At 38.2% G+C, this 19,793-nt stretch overlaps 1 protein-coding gene across 1 annotated transcript; it reads right to left on the bottom strand.

The window, feature by feature from the left end:
* Positions 1 to 909: 909 nt before the first annotated feature.
* lrch2 (leucine-rich repeats and calponin homology (CH) domain containing 2) lies at positions 910 to 19,512 on the bottom strand. The gene is made up of 21 exons (XM_055148306.1): positions 19,194 to 19,512; positions 12,741 to 12,885; positions 12,406 to 12,532; positions 12,232 to 12,337; positions 11,453 to 11,589; positions 11,234 to 11,364; positions 10,465 to 10,552; positions 10,289 to 10,385; positions 10,068 to 10,165; positions 9,888 to 9,955; positions 9,285 to 9,389; positions 8,670 to 8,738; positions 8,469 to 8,528; positions 8,119 to 8,167; positions 7,896 to 8,033; positions 7,618 to 7,662; positions 7,460 to 7,523; positions 6,906 to 7,018; positions 3,464 to 3,601; positions 3,303 to 3,380; positions 910 to 1,938 (listed from the first exon to the last, which is right to left on the bottom strand). Exons 1-21 carry the CDS (start codon positions 19,438 to 19,440, stop codon positions 1,822 to 1,824), a joined length of 2,220 nt encoding a protein of 739 aa, XP_055004281.1. The 5' UTR covers positions 19,441 to 19,512; the 3' UTR covers positions 910 to 1,821.
* Between the last annotated feature and the right edge of the window lie 281 nt (positions 19,513 to 19,793).

Here is a 19,793-nt window from a genome sequence, read left to right as displayed (position 1 = left end):
GCAGTTTTGCATAAAGACGTGCCTAACTGTTTTTCTTTACAAATTTTTCCAGGCAGTTGTATCATGACTGCAATGATAATCTTCTGTGAAAATGACAATTTTACCTGTAACACAAAGTAAAACAAATATTGCAACCTACTGCACACAAAGTCAAAATGGTGGGAAGAGTGATGGGATACTGAGCTTCACCCTCGGCATGACATGTACAAGTCAATATTTTCCCCGAAATCCCGAAGTTATTCAAAGATAAAGTAAGAAAATGTGCTGAGAGAGAGTTTTAAGGGCTGGTCTAACATCCACGAGCCATCATTTTATCTTGCCCATAAACAAGTGCAGTTTAAAAGTGTGAAACAATCCCAAATAAATATGGCAGGAAGATCCTCCATCTTAAAAAACAGAAATCAGTATGCAAACAATTACTTTTACCCTACTATTAGGTTTTCTAATGATGAAGCTATGGTGTCCAATGTTAGGGTCTGTAGGTTACAATAAGGCAGCATTTTTCCATTGCATTGGAAGCCCAGTTTCTGGCACTATTTTCTTCAACATCGTGTCTTTTGTGATAACCACCAACAATACAGAATAGAATAAGTAATTGAAGCAAATAACAATGATTTCACAAAACAGACACTGATAAATTCATGGTCATATTCCAGAAAGAAAAATTAATCCTCTTTAAGGCACAGTGCGTCACAGTCAGATGTTTGGATCAGCAATTGTAGCTACAGCTGCTCAAAAGTTATCAGAAAACCACAACAGCAAGAATTGTTAAGTTAATGTGTGCTAAGTGTAAGAATGTGACCGCAGCCAATGATCTTAATAGTGCCAAACAAATTTAATTCATGGTCCATATCGAAGTTGGCTTTTTCTCTGGGGGTAAAGCTCAATAATTGTAATCACAATCAAAAATGTAGTTTGTAAAGTAAGTTTATGTAATCTGATGTCTTTCAAAACAGTTTTGTTTGAGATATACACATATGGGAAATTGTATGTACATTGTAAAACCCATAAATATAAAACAAATTAAGAAATAGATTAAACATTTACATTCCCTGATTTAACATTTGTATCAGAAACAATCGACAGCATGGATCATGCCTGATAGACATGTACAGTACAAGGTAAACCAGAGCAGTCCAGTGTATGACTTTCTGTGGTAGGCTTAAATAAAAAAGAAATGTTTGAAATGAAATTGAAATAAAAGCTACAAGAGTTTGGCCTCAGCTGTGCACATTGATCACAGTGGTCAAATGTCATCTTCTCTGTGATGCATACAGGTCTGTACAGTACATACAGGAAATAAATAACAATAGCAAGAAACAAAACATATCTAATACAAGCTGGCACCGTGTTTGGCAATAGCATAAAAACATTTTCTGTGATGAAAAACAGTGTAAAAAATGGCAGAATCTTGTCAGTCCTTAGTCTGTGCCCCATGTCTTCACCACTGCAGTTCTGGCACTTGCAGGCTCAATAATCATTCATTACTGAGCATTTTAGAGGGCTATACAGGTCTCATATTACACTTCTCCAGTCAAAAACCTTTTTCTGTGCATTTAGTATGGAGTCCGCACGCACAAGCACACACAGGCAAGTCCTAAAGCAGGATGGGGTACAGTACAGGTACAAGTGTGTGCAGGATGAGAGCCATGCTGACGTCATATCAGAGACAGAGGAGCGTCTAAAGTCCTGAATCTGTCAGAAACACTCAGCACGTGCACACACCTCTGGGTCCTCACCAAAGGGCTCCCTGGACCCTCTCTTATGGGACAGGGGCTGTGAGGGCTTGGTGGTCTACAGACTACAGACATTCACTCAGTGTCATATAGCAGCCAGTGCACTCTTTGAGGTGGGCAGGTCCAATAAGGCTTGGACAGTCATCCCCACATTCACAAGGCCACGCTCCTCCAAGATGTGATGAGGCAGGCACAGCTTATCCTACATGACAAATGTAAAAAGATATTTTTGTTTTTATATTCCTGTCATGACACATCCAGTTCCAGCAGTTATGTTCTGACAAGTAACTAAGCATTTTTTAAATAGCAATTTTCTTTAAAGTAATAGTATGTAACTTTCTGAGGGCGCAAAGTCAACTGTGATAGAAGACAGACGTTTTGTGCTATATTGTGGAAGATTATAGCTAAAGGAACAACTTTTCCATGGAAAAGGCAGGGGGAGTTCTTCCATGTGGCTGAATAAATGTCCGTTTTGTGGAGATGCAAACTGCTCACATTTTTCATTGTTTTGCAATGCAATAAAAAATATCCATAACAAAAAAGCATGCTTTTATTTAAATCTATTTTTGGCAAAAAGTTACATACTATGGCTTTGTTGAGTTGTCTTTTTTGTATTTGAGCTTTAGCTAATGTCCATGTTTCAACTACTAATATGAAAAAAGAAATCTTTATATTACAAATTATGTATGTTGGGTAAATATAATAATCATCAGTCATTGTGTCTATACCAGACCTGGGCATTGAACAGTTCCTGGGCCACATATAGCCCTTTGGTTGACTCTGACTGACCCTTTTATGCTAATTTGGAATTATAAAATAAATATATATTTTTTTTATAATTTTCCCTCATGCATGGACTAAGGCTGCATTGCTTTTATATTAGAGGGGTTTTTATAAAGTTTTTTGTAAGGCAACCTCACTTTTTCATTGCTTAGTCATAACATAAACTCTTACCAGTCTTATCTGCTTGTCCAAACAATGCTATTTACTTTTTTTTTTTTTTTTTTAAATAAAGAAATACAATTAATATTATGCAGAACTGAGTTAAGCATTTTGGCCTGGCCCTCCAAAATATTTTCTTTCTCATGCGGCCCAAGGAAAAAATAACTGCCCACCCCTAGTCTATATAGTGTACTTACACTCAAACATACTGTACTTCTACATTAACTGTCGAGCTGTTATGGTTTACGTAGAATATGCATTTTTCATATTTCAGTGAAAACAAGGACACTGATTAAGTTCTCGGCATTACTGGGATCATAACTAGCTCTCATTTTAAGGTATTTGGTCAGTGGCATTTGTGGCCTTGTTTTTACATTATTATTTATTCGAATTTTGCTCTTCTGACATTCAAGGGATGGCTGCTACAACTGTTGCAACAGCAGAATCCATGGCTCTTTTAGCTTTATTTATATGCAATGGATGTCTTAATTATTATTTTTTTCTTTCTTATTATACCATCAGATTAAATTACCAAAACCAGCCCCAAATGTGTTTCAGAAAGAGTGTAAATGGAATCATTTTATTTGGACATTGTTAATTTCATTGATATTTTTGGTGACTTACTTGTGGAACACCCAGTTTTTTACAGGCATCCAAGAAGTTTTCCACATTTCGCCGACACTTTGCCATACTGAGTTTTGGCTGAAAATTAAACAACAGATTACACAATAAGCCTGGTGCAAAGGAAAAAACTAAACACAAATACCAATGTGCATCATATTTACCACAGCAGGTGAGGGTACGTGAATGCTGGCAACACAGCGAGGACTGATGTGATTGGCCAAGTGACAGAGAACCACTCCATCCATCAGAGCAGCACCCACATCATCAGGGAGAAGCACCTTCAGACGAGACTCAATGTTCTGGAAGCACAAAGGAAAACTCAAACATGTAAGAAAAACAGCACATTCAAAGTTAACCCTCTCAGGCTCAAATTTATTTTTAGTATCAGGAAAAATTTGGGGAAAATTATAATATGGGGTAGTGATATACAATCCTGACTTTTTTATCCTTTGTAAACAAAAAAAGTATTTTGCACTTCTGGCAGGCTGTTTGTGTGTAGCCATTCTTGCACAGTCTGCATCGTCCATGTTTATCAGCATGGATGGGAGAAAAGGCTTCTGAGTAAAAAAAGCTCATAAAATATGGATTTAGAACAACTTACCTCCCAGTGACCATTACAGGTACTTGCAGTTAAGAAATTATATTATGAAACATAAGGACTGGGATTATATCAGAAGAGACCCAACAAATATTGAGAAATATTTTTGTGATCTACTTGAAAACTCTGGTGTATTGGAAAAGCAAGTGAGCAAGATTTACCAAAAATTGTTAATAGACATGTCTGATAATACATCATATAAAACAACAATGGGAAATGGAAATGAATGTGACTTTGGATGATGATACCTGGGAGGGTGTTTGTTCTGGTTGTCATAAAGGGCTGGGAAGTCAGATTTGGAAGGAGTTTGACTGGAAGGTCAAATTAAGATTTTTTAGAACCCCGCTCAAAACTTTTATTTCAAAATGTAGTGTTAGTGATAAATGTTGGAGGAGGTGTGGACTTGTGGGCGACCAGACTCACATATTTTGGGACTGCCCCAATATAAAAGGTTTTTGGATTAATGTTAAAGATGTTCTACAAAATATATTGGCTGTGGACCTGTTGATGGACCCAAAGGTATTTCTGCTTGACATATTCCCTGACGGTCTCTCTCATGATCAGTGCTTTCTGCTGCATTTTCTTCTGTTGACTGCAAGAAAAATTATCACGATCTACTGGCTGAAACCTGAAATACCGACCGTTGAAGTTTATACAATGGAACTGTTAACGGCTCAACTACAGCTCAAGGTGGCAGCTTTTGAAAAGAAATGGAGCCCAATTACTGACTTTTTGAAATAAGACACGTATGCCCTAATATGCCTTATTCTTTATGTTTTGGTTTTAATTTTTTTAATTTGTTTTAGCAAATTTTAGTTTTGTTTTTCTCTCTTTCTTCTTCTAGAGGGGGGAGTGGGGAGAGAGAAGGGGCAAAAAAGTGAATATATAAACTGTGAGAAGGCCCGGTCTCAGGACAGTGTTGATGTGATTTGATTTGTGGCAATAAAAGTTCAAAAAAAAAAAATGGATTTAGAGTAAGTAGGTAATTGGAATTTAGCTGTTGCAAATCTGCAACACCTGCCTGGAGAGGGTTAAAGCTCCACAATAACATTTTTTAACCAAAAACAGACTAAAATAAAATTTATTGCACTGAGTGGACTTGCCTCTCCACAAACCTGACTCTCATTTCGCCTCCACCTTGTTTCCATGGAAATGTTGCTCCTTTAGCAATAATCTTTCACAGTGCGGAATAAAAGTTTAAAATTCTTAACTTATTCCTATTTTCATGGAATCATGCATGTTAAATACTACACCTTTATAATTTTTATATAACTTTACTACTGGATGATGTCATAGGATTGTGTAATCAAACAGAAATACCTGTCTGATCTTGAAAGCTAAGCAGTGCAGGCCCTGGTGAGTACCACTGGGAACAGCAGCAAATAAAATAATAAACTTGACTGTATACCACAGTAAAACAAAAACAAACTATTGACTTGATATTTGGGTCTGGGATCTGTTACACATATTAGAGCCCGACCGATATGGATTTTGTTGTGGCCGATATGAAACCGATATAATGGGAGTTGGCGATGCCGATAGCCGATATAATCACCGATATATTTAGTGATGTAAAAATTCACTGTAAATCTTGAATTGATTAAAAAACTTAGGTTTGGCTCTAGTGGATTCTAAATTGGGTTTATTTAGGCAACATTTATTGTTATTTTGACTCTTTACATCATATTTACATACAGTAGATTGGCCTAATGGCATTTTTGCATCACATTCTAGCTGCTAGTGATGGGGTATTCCAGTTTTTTTTTGTTTTTTTTTTGGAGAACCGGCTCTTTTGGCTCGGCTCACTAAAGCTGCTGGCTCTTTCGGCTCCCAAGCGACTCTTGAGATTGTTTTGTTGCAAGCAGGACTAAACCAGAACTGAACCAGGACTGAGTGTCGAGACTCGGTTTCTATCTCTCTCCTGCACTCGAGCCCAAGATTAGTCCTGGTTTATTCATTTTATGCTGAACTGCAGCCAAATATGTACTTTTTTTATCCTATGCACACGCAGATTTCTGAAAGTTTCGTTTTCAGCCGCTGCTGCTGTCAAACTACGGGTCTACATGCGACATGAAGAGAAAAAGTGAGAAAAAGAGAAAACACGGCTCCCAATAAGAAGCAGGCTCCCGTTGTTCGCTTCAAAGAGCCGGATCTAAGAGCCGCTTCGATCGCGACCGACCCATAACTCCTAGCTGGTAAACTATCGCTATTAGCCTTTAGCCGTAAATGCTGCGCACCGCTGTAGTTAATTATATGCATAAATGTGGATCATTCACACGTCTATTCACAGCTCATTTACATATCAATGCTGGTCCAGTAACAAATATACGGCCAATATGGTCACTTTACAATAGACCAATAGAAAACAGCCTGTTTATGTGTGGGAGCTACAGCAGCTAACCGCTAACAAAACCTAAACTAGCTTCAAAGTCGATGTATTTCCAACACTCATCGCTCACACAGGCTCCTCCTCACATCACAAGTCTGCACTAATAAATGTCCTTTTAATCCAGACTCAAACCAATTGTCCGAAAAAGAAAATAATTTCAATGTTGCGCACGGCTGCGGGTGTAAACAAACACACGCGGGTGAAGTGACGTCACTCTGGTGGTGTGTTCAGGGACAGTACGGACACAGACACAGACAAATTACACCGCAGATAAATACTGATGCGGAGCCACATATTAGGACATTTATCTGTCTGTAAATTGGATTAAATGAACATAATGTAGAGAGTCTAAGCTTTATAACGAGGTATAACATGCCCACGTGAAATATCGGCCCATATCAGCAAGCATATCGGCCGATAGCCGATATGTCTCCAGGTGCCCATATTGGCCGATAATATCGGCCAGCCGATATATCGGTCGGGCTCTAACACATATAATGCAAGTTTGTTTTGTGGTGGTGTCGAAGACTAAAATCTAGACCTGATATTACACAGAACTATGAAAGCCCTGAGGATTAGTGTGAAATACTGAAAGATAAAGTCACAGATGTCTGACCTGCCGTAAGAGAGCTATCTGTTCCAGTTCCTCCCTCAGGTGCTCCATCTTCCTCCTCATGGTGAAACTAGGGTCACTTGACGATAATTCCTGTTTGCTTCCTCTGGTGAAAGCTGCAAGTTCAAATCAAGTACACTTCTCAATAACAGAAACTGTATGCCATATAGTGAAATAAGCCATTTCATTTTGCCCAATAAGCATAATAACATAATAACATAATAACCTGTAACTATTGTGAATGAGCCAATTATGTGCTATCATGCAGGATTATCATGGTCTATCTGTGTTATTGCTTCTATCAAGCATCCTGTAAGGCTTCCTCTGAAATCTGTCCACTTCCATAGAAGAACACAATGCATCTGAAAACTGTTTCCTCACTAACATGTCTAAACAAAAATATAGCAAATTAAACTTTTGTTTCCATTTAAACAAACATATAGATATGATGACTGCAAAATTCATTTAGTACTATTTAGTATGACCAACACTACAAAGCCTTTTTTGAAACCACAATGCTTATTTTTAATGTCATAAACTGAGAAATGGAAAATTACCTGATCTTGGCTTTAGCCCAAACACAGTCAGAGTGGAACTGACATCTGTATTGCACAAGCTTTCCTGCACACAAATGACATTAAGAAAATACATAAATTTTAGATAAGTTTGCAGTTAGCCTAACAAACTGAACTACAATAAATGACTGAATACTTACCTCACTGTCATCGTTGCCATTCTTTCTTGCATTTTGACATTTGTACTGTTTTAAAAATAACAATAATTGATGTAAAATAAATTATTATTCAATTAATAACTGATACTACAAAATATTGTTATGAATACTAATATGCAAATTATCTAGGCTGGCCAGCCACACTCACTTCTACAGAAAAATACATGTGGACTTGAGGCAGTGCGTTTTAGCCACAGGCACTCCAAAAGAGGCAATAAAATGTCAATAAAAGTTTGCCAAATATATATTTCCGTTGATACCTTTAAATAGTCTTTTCTGAGGTACTTGCTCCTGCGGCGCTCATCGGTTTGGTTGAGGATTGGTGGCACTTCGGGCCATTTGGACTCAGGGTCACTATCGGGTTTGAGACTGCCATCAAAGGAGCAGGATGTAGAGGGCTGAGAGACAAAAGGCAAATCATATTAATGCACAGTAAATTAACTAACTATATTTATTCATTTTCAGCAGTAAATTCATATTTACCTGCCCACTCAATACTGATGCTCCACTGGTCCCTTCGTCAAGGGAGGCACTAAAAAAAAACATAACTTAATTATGTAATAAAGCTAAGTTTATGTATCTTTTTATCTACAGCAAAACTAACTAAACCTTATGTAAGAAGTGTTCTGAATTGACATAATCGAGTAATGCATATTATATATATATATATATATATATATGTTTATTAAAAAATGTGAGTGGGTGGCAATATAAAATCAGAAGTAAAAAGTATGTTTGAATGTGCATTTTATCAAAGAATGTATTCTAGATCTTATTGATTTACTGATAAGAAATGGAACATATAATGTAATAAAACACTTAATTGTACTAACCTGCGTGCAGCCTGAACTGGGGGCCTGGTCTTGCTGCTAGAACCAGAGTGACTCAAGAATCTGTAAAATCAAGGAAATGTGTTTAATTCTATGTGCACTTAGTAATTCAGTACAGTAGAGTACAGAAGTTAAGATAATGTTTTATTATTTAGTATTGTGTGTTTGAGTGTGTGTATAAAGTGTTTCCCCAGTCTTCTCTACCTGTGTGCCCGGCCAGTCACTCTCCGTCTGTGGATAAGACTCTCTGCTCTGCAAATTAACGAGCGCCTTCTAGTGGAGTTAAACACGACAGCAGCAGCAGCAGAAAAAGAGTGAAAAGTGAAGGCTTATCAGAATCAGAAAGAGATAGCAAGAAAGAAACTGTAGTAATAATTAACAAAGTAATTAGCCAAATTTGTCTTTCAGGGTTGCCCATATCATATGTGATTTATATATTATTTTAAAAAACGGAACCGCTTGAAGATGATGCGCCACAAGGAGCTATCCAAATAAATAAATAAATAAATTTATACAGTAAATATTCCTCTCCTTTACATTGATTGAACTGTATAAAATTGACTAACAAGGTTTTACAGGTATACATTTGAAATGTAATCCTTGTGGTCTTTGTCAACATGCTTTAGAACTACTCTATAAAGATTTTGGCCATTTCTTTTCATTAATTCAAAACATGGCAAGTGACAGAAAGAAAATAGAAATAAAAAGCAATCCTTGTGCCTTTACAATTTACTGTGCACCGAAATTAAAGAACAGATAATAGTAGAAAAGAGAGTAGCTTCACAGACAATAGCAGAAAAGATACTAAATACCACACACCTGTTCTGTTGTTCCTGTTGTAAAAGTTGGACCGCGATCTTCCTCAGATCCAGAACTTCCTTCAGATCCTCATCCTCCTCCTCCACCAGCTGCTCTTTGTCTGAACTGCACTCAATCAAAAAAGCACATTCAATACAGACATTTAGTGTGAGCATATCCCACATAATAAACCTTATAAGAGAACTGCTTCAGTAAAGCAGAGGTCTCCAACATTTTTTCTCAAGTGAGTTACCTTTACAAAACGACAATGCTCATTTTAGTGGTTGTACGAAATTGAGTATATAAGAGCCGTAGCAAGCCTTAGATGGGTACAGTTAGATGTCTATGAAACATCAACCATTAGCCATTTATCAGTTCACAAAGTTAGGCATCAAAATGATACATGGTGATAGGTGTTTAAATCATTAACTGTGTGTTATTATACAATGCCCATAATTCAGAAATCCCTTGGCAAGCTACTTGGAACAAGGTGGTGGACAGCTGGTTGGAGACCCATGCAATATAGACTAGTAAGAAGTTAAGAATCAGGCTTGTTATGTAATCATTATGTCATGGTTGTCTTATTGGTTAAACTGATTACAACAATATGATAAGAAAACTCACCCTGATTCTTCTTTCCAGCTGTCTTTATCTTTGCTTTGGTGAGACATGTTTAGGACTTTCTCCAGTTCCTGAAACAATTAGCAACATTCCTTCAGTTACTTTGTCTATTAAGTAATGTAGCTGTGTTGTAGTTCTACAATCTTACTTTATTTTTATTTTTTAAGAAAGAGTAAAACTTACCTTTATACAAGACACATGACTGTTGGGGTGCCCATTGCTCTCTGAAAGAGCAGGATCGTCGTCCGGGTTGGGCTCTATAAAGTCATAGAGATCCTGATCTGATAGAGGGAGGAAGCATCCGCGTTCACATAAACGTCACATTTTAGGCACTTGATTCAATAAGCCCCTTTGTCTCTGTCTATTGCTTTCAAAGTCTAAAGGTGATACTTATTGTGGATAACCTTTGCAAGAGTCCATTTTGGAGAGCAGAGAGAGGGCATCAGCACGGGCTGTCTCTGAAATCTGGGAGTGAAGACTGACCGTGTCGTCATCTGATGGCTATGAGAAGAAACAACACCAGGCCAAAGGTCAAGTAACAAGTTTTCTTTTAAATTAATTTTAATACATGAACTCTGACCTCTGTCGTTGATAGCCTCTTATCTCCATTGTCACTACCAATTCCAGAGTCAGGCCCGTGGTTCTTACTAGGATAAAAATCTTCTATGCTGAAAGCAAATAACACAAAATACATTTAATGTGAATGTGTTGTTTAATAGCTTACTCTAAAGCAGGGGTCTCCAACCTTTTTGCGCTGATGAGCTACCCTTACATAATGAAAATGCCGGAAACCTACTAATTTTAGCGGCCGCATGAAATGGAGAAAATATAAGAGCCTTAGATGGGGTAAAATTTGATTCCTATAAAATATTTACACAATTATTAACCATCTTTTAGTGCACAAAGACAGGCCTCAGAACGATACTTTTACAATGGTAATAGGCATTTAATAAAAAAAAATTTTTGTTATTCAGTACGATACATATGATTCAGAAATTCCGTGGTGAGCTCCTCGGAGGAGGGTGGAGATCTACTGGTAGTTGTCGAGCTACAGGTTGAAGACCCCTGCACTAAAGTATCTCACTTTAGGCCTTAGCTCCATGATGGGCTGTATTCAATAGCAAGACTAATACATACAGAAATAAATTATTTATGATGTCCCAGAAACAAGCTCCTCTGGTGAATGGAGGCCACGCTTTCTATCATATCAGCAATAATAATTTTATTTTTCACTAAATATGCTATTATGTTATTATGCTATTATCTATGCTTTATTTTTCTTGGCACACAATCACACAATCATACTAGAATTCTAATATCATGCTCAAAAATACTAAAAAAGTGGGCACCTATCGGTGAGGGGCTGCGGAAGGCAGCGCTTGCTCAGGGTGGGCAGGTCTAAAGTGTCAGGCTTCTTATCCATACGACACGCCTGGATGTTCAGGTACTTGAAAATGTGCACTTTGCCTTTGAGACAAATCTGAAACATAAAAATCACACTAAGTGGAGTTTACCATTTGGTACTTGAAAGACACATTTTAACATGTAGTGTCTAGCTGAACACTCACTTGCGCAGGTGGGGACTGCATAGGGTTATTGTCTAAAATGATGTGCTGCAGTTGCCTCAGTTTCCTGTACGCTGGAGGAATCTCTGTGATCTTATTGCAGGAAAAGTCAAGTCGGATCAGAGGCAGATCTGCCAGCTCTGTGGACAAACTGTGTCATTAGTAAAATGCTGCTACAACATGTAAATACATGACCTGAACGGTCGGTGCATATCTGATGTAAAATAGTAGCAACAGTTACTATTTGCATGTAACCATACACTGACTCTACAAGTGGAAAAATCCACACAGTGCTACACATCATATTGTAGCATTGTGATTTATTTTCTGAACACAAGGGTTAGTGTAGGCTGTTACCCACAGCAAAACAATAACAAAACAACAACATTCTCCACTCAGCAGAGCCAGTCTCTAAACTCACCAGTAACTGACAAATCAAGCCAACACTAATTTATTAGCAAAGCAACCAAGTGTCACATATAAAAGCAGTTAACAACAACATATAGACAGTTATCAGAACACTAAAAGGTATCATCCTCAAATTAAACACAAAATATTAGATCATTACAGTATCATCATCATCATCATCATCATCATCAACATGAGAGGTCTATATAAGCCAAAAGAAAAAACAAAAACAAAAAACACCACAGACAAAAAAGAAAAGAACAAAGTCCTTAGTTTAGATTAAATGTCTTAAATGAAATGTCCTCTTTGAATAAAATATTTGTCTAAAATATGTGTTAACACATAGGGACATATGTGTATAGTGTTAGACTGACCCTCTGGTAGCAAGTGAAGACAGTTCCTCCTGATGTTGAGTTCTCTTAAGGCCTGAAGCCTCCCAACCTGAGATGGCAGTGCCTGGATCTCATTACAGCTAATGTCCTGAAGAGGGAGACAGAGAGTGAGAAATGTGTTATCTGATAACGTAATTTCAAATGTATTGTACATACCAGCTCCATCAGATCTTTGGCCTTGCCGATCTCCTCGGGGATGGATACCAGCTTATTGTTGCTCACAAGCAGGACTTTGAGTGGGAGGTTGAACAGGTATTTTGGCAAAACTGATAGAAGGTTTCGACTGCAAAGGAACCATGATATTGTATGTAGTTTCAAAACATACTAATTTAGAACCTGTGGCTCCAACAGTATAGATATTGGTGTAAGAATGACTATTTCAAAATAATAATAATAAATAACAAAAGGCCATTCGTGATTGATTTAATTTTTTTTTCTGTTTTTCTCTGTTCCTTGTAGCTAATAGAATAGTGTTGACTGTAGAGACTGACCTTATGTCTAGATAGGTGAGCATCTGCAGGTTGATGATAGCTTCTGGGATGCACTTGATACAGTTGTGGTAGAGGTTGAGAGACTCCAGTGGTGCAAACAAACACACTTCAGGAGGGATTTCTGTCAGACGATTCTTAGATAGATCTGTTAAACAAGGGCACAGAGAACATAAAAAACTACATTCAAATTCAGGTGTCTATTGAATTAAGCCTTTACATTAAGGCACATTAAGGCAGGAGTGCCAATAACTTGGACTAAATAATCAATACATCTGTGTAAGTGTAAGGACAAGAGCATACTTGAGCACCAGACTACACCACGTCCTGGGCCTGACTCCCAAGGTTGTATATTAGGGAACTGTCATCAGTATTGATTTCATTGGGAGGGGCAAGTTATATGGGTTTAATAGAGGGTAAAGACCAAAGGGTTTGTTTTAATCAAAGAAAGATTTGGCAATTCTATTACAAATGACTTCAAACACAATATCTACATGGCTATTCAAATGACATAATGGAGATGTTGCTGTAGCATGCTATATTTATAAAAGGAAATACAAATGTGTAATATAAATAGCCATTCTTATAACAGAGAGAGGGTGGTCATTGTAAAATCTATGTAAAGTCCTACTACAGTGTGCACGATAAGAGCCAAACGTGTATTGATCGTCTAGCTATAAACAGTGGTCTGTGTGTGTCCGTGTGTGTGAGTGTGCATGTGTAAATTACCTTCTCTTTTGGATTATCTCTAGAGGCCACAATGATTAGGGTCCAGTGAGAGGAGCTGAGCCCTCCCAGATAAAGACTTTAAATTATGATGTCAATGAAAAGGTGCACCCATTTGGCCTAAAGGTGACCACAACAACACCACTGTGCACCCCCAATGCTCAATGCATGTAATTACAACCCCCTCGCCTTTGTTGGCTAAATAGGCTATACACACAGTTCACACAGTTGAGACCGTGATTTAAATTCCACCAATATTTCGTAAGGTTAGATCCAATATGGGATTATGGGGTTGTTGACATTTTAACTGTACATGACAACAGACCGGCCCCTATTTTTGACACTGTGGTTAGTTGTACCAGTATAAAAAAGGAGAACAGAGGAACTGGCGAAGTATAGCAGAAGCACACGGGGAATACAAGTTGAGAGGTTAAGAGAAACTGAAATTACAGCATGGGGAAAGACCAAAGCGAAGGCCACACACAATAGCTGTTCCCCATTAAGAGTAAATACTGAAAGTCCCTGAGGCTTTAGACCCAGCTGCAGTTAGACAACACCCCACTACCCCCTCTCAGCCAACCCTCAGCTGGGACCAGGCCTGCTCAGTGGAGTCAGAGGGTTGATGGAGCAGGGGGTGGGTGAGCCAGTCATTTTCAGCCTGTCACTTCACATGCTCCTCTTCTGCTCTCCTCCATCCCAGGCCCAAGCACCATCTGTGGGGTACAGCGGGCTGCATCCACCTGCTGCTGATCCCCTGAGCAGCACTAATACAGAGACAGCCAAACAAGGCCTCACCATAGTCTATTTCACTGCTTATTCATTTATCTTACAAAGGGTGGTCTCCAGTGACACAGCACCTTCTACATTTGATGATGATATACTTTTCTATCCAGTGCTCAAATTCATCATGCAACATGCAATATTTAAGTTAAAAAACTATCATAATAAATTATCCAAAAGAGGTTTCCCTATTCAATTATGACCACATTTTTCAAGCACACTTGAGATCTGTGTGTGTCGCTGACCACACTATACCACTCACAGTTCAGTCTACAGTCTATAAATGGATGTGGGATAAAGAGATATGAGTAACATAGATGTCAGGTGACAGGTTGTTGGGGATGATGTCATTTGCTACTCTGCCTTCTCGATTCTCCTTTTAACAAGTTTACAGGATCTGGAGCCGTTTCATAATTGGGTTTTGAGAAGCAGCACTACTAATATGTATAAGAGGGTCTGCCCATGGGGAAACCTTTCAAAGGTATTAGCACATCATTATCCTGTGCAGGAAAGCTTAAGGCTCATAATGCGCCTTATGGGGGTCAACAAATCACCGGCCCACGTGTTGACAGTTCAGAAATGTGATGACGGAGATGAGAGGGCCAGTCCTGTGTACACACACAGACGACCTGCAGTCAGCTGTATTTGTTTAGCTCCACATACTCACACATCAGTGACATCAGTGTCCTGCAGTGCACACAATCATTTTGTGTTTGTGAGAAGCAGAAGCTGAAACTGAACACTGCTGACTCACTGCACCACCATTTCTGCTCTGTGTAAACAGTAGTAGAAATACAGGAAGGAGCACTGCCATGGATTACTGTCTTTAGTTTAATAATCTGATTATTAACACAGTTAATCTTGGCTCACTTTATTACAATGTAACTGCAGTTGACATGCATCATGCATCACCTCTTCAATAAATGTATGTTTATCTTGTAAATGTTTGTAGATTAAAAACTTTAATAAGGGCTTTAGAGTTTTCTTGTTTTGTTTTTACAAATACAAAATTGGTTTTATGGTCCATTTACTTCTTAAGTGCTATATAACAAATGGTCAGATAAAATTTTATAATTTTAGAGCTTTGCTTCACAATTTTGCTGTAAGTTGAAATGACAATTTTTGCCTCATGTTACAAATTAAACATGTAACACCATGACAGTTAAAAATATAATTAACAGAATAATAATAATATAAAAATAGAACTATATATTTTATGTGATTAAATAATGAGAACACAAAGGATTTTAAGGACTTGTTCAGATGTATTTTTAAATGGTACATAACATGGACAATGCTAGATGAAACAGGTACAGCTACTAAAACAGGTACTGTAAATGAAAAGGGTCAAATGTAGTCAAATGTAGAGGAACCAAATTAACTTAAACTGGATTGTTAATTTGTTTTATCACTTATTACAATGTTTATGGGGGCAAAAAACGGAAAGTAGTTCCATTCTGATTGTATACATTTTGAGCACACTGCTGCTATAAACTGGATTAAAATAATGCAGCTTTTATTTGATTTGGCAAATTCTCTGTACCTTCTAAGCAAGCTTGATTAACCAAAAAGTCACTGCTACAATGATTGATGACTAAACCCTGATAGACTAACCTTTAGTAGCTGCACCACATTTACGCTGTACACATTTTTGGAAGGTCATTTTGGATCCTGCTTTGACTTTTAAAATCGTATTAATCAATGACAGGAAAGAGTTAGGGAGGACAAGGTCAGAGGGACAGACGTTTTCGTAAGAATCTGAAGGCGTGACAAGCTCCTGTTACATTTACTCAGCAAACATCATTAACATTCCTAACGGACAATGATGCAACTGGACTTAAACTATAGTCTTACTGAGGAGCTGAGTATTATTGCACTGAACTCTTATATTGACTATTGTTGTAGCTATTGTTTCCACTAACAAATCTTAATAATATATTATGCTAGCATCATTCTAAAACAATTTTAGTCATGTTTACTAACAATTATTCTTATTACTGAAGACAGAATCATAACAAAGTGATTTCAAAATGTATTGCTCTTTCTTGCAACAGCACGTTTGCCAGTGTCTTGTCTAGACATGTATTCACACATTATGAAGTCCTAAAGGTAGAAACATCTAGATGAATTCTGATGTTTTTTCATCTAGCCATGCCTGCACACTCAAAATCATAACAAACAACTATCTGACTGATACAGAGCTCTAGTGGAATAACACTAGACAAAAACTCTACATTTAAGATTACTTTTACTACTGTAACTAAACCGCTGTTAGGAAAAGAACAAATATATGGGTATTCAGTGATTAAAAATAATTACAGGAATGTCAGCTTATTGCATGCGTCCTTGTCTGAATGGCCTTCAGTCTATCTACTAGAAGCAAACAATCAGGAATCTGACAAGAAAGACTTTTAAAACAGTCAAATATAAAGCCATGTTCATGCTGCTGCCTGTCTGAGGCAAACAAGAAAGAACTTGTATTCAACTCTGTCGGAATCTTAAATCTGTTTACATTCAGATGGTGGGAAAACTGCAATTTTTTTCCCTTTGTTTGACCCCCCAGTGAACTTACTAAATCCTTACAGTAAGAAACAAATGTATTTATTTCCCTCTGCTATAAAGAACACTCAAATTGCCTGATATGGTTGCATATCTTGACCTACATATACAGAGCATATCCTAATGTTAGGGGATCTTTAAATTCTTCTTCATAAATGATTAAGTTGCCAGGCAAGAAATGTGTACTTTGGATCCCAGACAAATTAAGTGTCATAGTGGTACTAAAATTTCAAACTCAATTCTGATGCTAACACATTTTTTTTTTCTAGTTCTAATATAGATCAAAATCATTCTAACTTTATTCAGGAAACATCAAACTTGGTCAAATGTTTGTATTAGTTTTTATTTTGCTATTATACTATTTTAGTTTCAATTTTAATTTTACTATTGATAAGTATCTGGGTATGGATTTTGACAACTCAATAAATCATATAGTCATAATTCACACTGAAGACACTAATAGAGCTTTAGTTCACTTACTGACCATAATGGCAGGCAGAGGCGCGCTGAACTTGAACATCTGTCCAGGTTTCTCTTTCTAGGGTTTGACCAGAAGCACTCAAAAGCTCAGCACTTTCCCATGGGAACTCAGTGTAGCTGAAGCCAAACTGCCAGTAGGACAGTACAAACAGACACCAGTGTGTAAGTAGGCCCCACACTGACCACATATTACCATTAATCACAGAAGGAGCTGTAAAAGCATGTAGTGGTGCAATGTAATCAAATTTTGTACATAAAGGAATACTAAAAGCTTTTCTGTGTTAATAATTAAAAATGTGCTTACTTAAGGCTAATAGTTTATCTCAAATCAAGTGTATTGTGTCTCATGACTGTACTGACTGTGTGATATTGGGAAGTGTCACATCTGCCTTTGCACATGTAGAAAGGTGAGACTTCAATCCGGCACAGTTTGGCAACACCAGAATGAAGGCAGTAGATACATTTACAATGGTGCACCAGTCCAGACAAAGGAGGATGGGTAAAGAGAATGTATTTTATGCTTATTCTTTGTGCTTTTGAAGAGCATGTCTGATGTATTATGCAACAATCATGACAGATCTGGGCAGTTTCTTTTAAAGAGACGTAGTCATGTGGCTCCAAGTTGCACATTCGCAGTGGTCCAGAAATAGTTCACATTCACTTCCTGTCTTATCCATTTCCCTTTGAAAGGCTTCAACAATACCAGTACTCTTGAGAACAATAAATGTAATATGTAGTCATATCAAGCTACAGTGCTGCACTCCTTATAAACCTTAAATGAAATATGAGATTAGAAATGATGGTGGTGGTACAGTAGTTGCATCTTGGATCGTCACTGATATATTTGTATCAATGTTGATAAAAAGGAAAATTATACTGACAGTTTTCCTTTGTTTCATTTTCCCATGTGAAAAGTATATGATCGTAATAGAACTGCTAGCCAATTCTAAGAAAAATCACTGTCTTGTTATCAAGTGCCCGGGACAAATTATAACACCATATGGTATGTGGACATCTTCTATTGAAGACAAACACCGATCATGAAAGGATGAATGAGTTATGACAAGGAAAGGAAATAGAATCAAAGCCAGAATGTCAAATAAAGGATTGGGCTGCAATAAAGTGCAAAATTAACACATTTTGAACAGTGGCAAATGCTGTTGCCTGTCAGAATATAGACCTAATCACCTTGCACACTCATAAAAATGACCTGCCAGCCACCATGACAACGTACTGCTGACCTATGAGCAGAGCAAAGGGCACCATTAGACCAGCCCATTAGCACCTCACCAGACAGGAGCAAGAAACATCAATGCACAAACCAAAACCCATGTCTTCCCTTTATGACAGATTATATGGGCATAATGCAGCCAGGCAGTGAGGGGTGAGGCTGCAAGAAGTAGGCTACCATGCATCTTTTGTCTGCATGTGCCAAAAATGTCATGAAATGAAAAAACTCGCCTGCTACTTTCTTATTAAATGCTATAGAGAGGGTAAACGTGTCCTTGCTTCATTCATATTCTGCTCAAGCTCCCCGATACCAAATGAACTGCAGCTCGCCGTGCAAAACCACTGCTCTGCGCCTGACTTGGGTGCGCCTGGCGTCTCATTCATGTCTCAGGGGCAGCGATTCTGAAAGCTATTAAGGTAGAACCATGTACACCAACATTTGGGCTAAATGAGCTGGAGTAAAATATGATTGAAAAATCCAAATATAAATTTGCAGGGGCGATGTGACTGTGAGTGAATAGAGTGTTTCCCCATTAATGCTGCTGTCATGCACATGTCTTGACAAGCAGACAGAATCCGTGCACAATGCGGACGTGGTGCATCCAGACAAACCCATGAGCTGTACATTTCTATAGAAAGCACGGTGGTCTGTGGGACTACAGTGAAGCTGGCCTAACCCACCTGCTTGTGTCGTGTCCGTGAGATCGTAGTTCATGCCCGGGTACTCCCTCAGCTTCCTCCCGCTGAGGTTGAGGATCCCGGAGCAGACGGCATCCTCCAGGGCACGGTCCAGGCTGCGCGTCGTGTGGGGTTGCTGCTGCTGGAGGTGCGGGTACTGGCTGTTACCGGGACTCCAGTGAGGTCCAGTGGTATAGTGATGGCTTTGTAGCGCCGGGACAGATCCCACACCTCCCTGACTAGACGCCATTTTCGTAAAAAAAGAAATTACTCTTTCAATAATAACAGCGCACAGCGGCAGCCTCTCCGCCCATGCGCAAACACAGACTACTATCGGCTCATTCCGGGGACGGACGCTAGGGGATGGGCTTGTGAGGTGATGATGCTGCTGTACTGCTGCTGCTGTTGGTGGAGGTAATTGTGATAAGCACGCTATGGAGGCCATTTTAGGGCTTTACACCTGCTTACCATTTTCCCATTAGGGGCCCCAAATGATTGCACTATAGGTCTTGATAGCATACTGAGAGCTGTAAAGGGTCAGTGAATTTTTGACAAGCTCGGATTAAAACTAATAGTACAAAAACATTTATACCTTTATTTTAT

Source organism: Boleophthalmus pectinirostris, unplaced genomic scaffold (genome assembly GCF_026225935.1).
Source record: "Boleophthalmus pectinirostris isolate CB_2022bp ecotype Guang Dong unplaced genomic scaffold, ASM2622593v1 HiC_scaffold_12, whole genome shotgun sequence".
In the NCBI taxonomy this organism is placed as follows: domain Eukaryota; kingdom Metazoa; phylum Chordata; class Actinopteri; order Gobiiformes; family Gobiidae; genus Boleophthalmus; species Boleophthalmus pectinirostris.
Note: the sequence above shows the minus strand (reverse complement) of the source record. Positions and strands in the feature narration are given on the sequence as shown.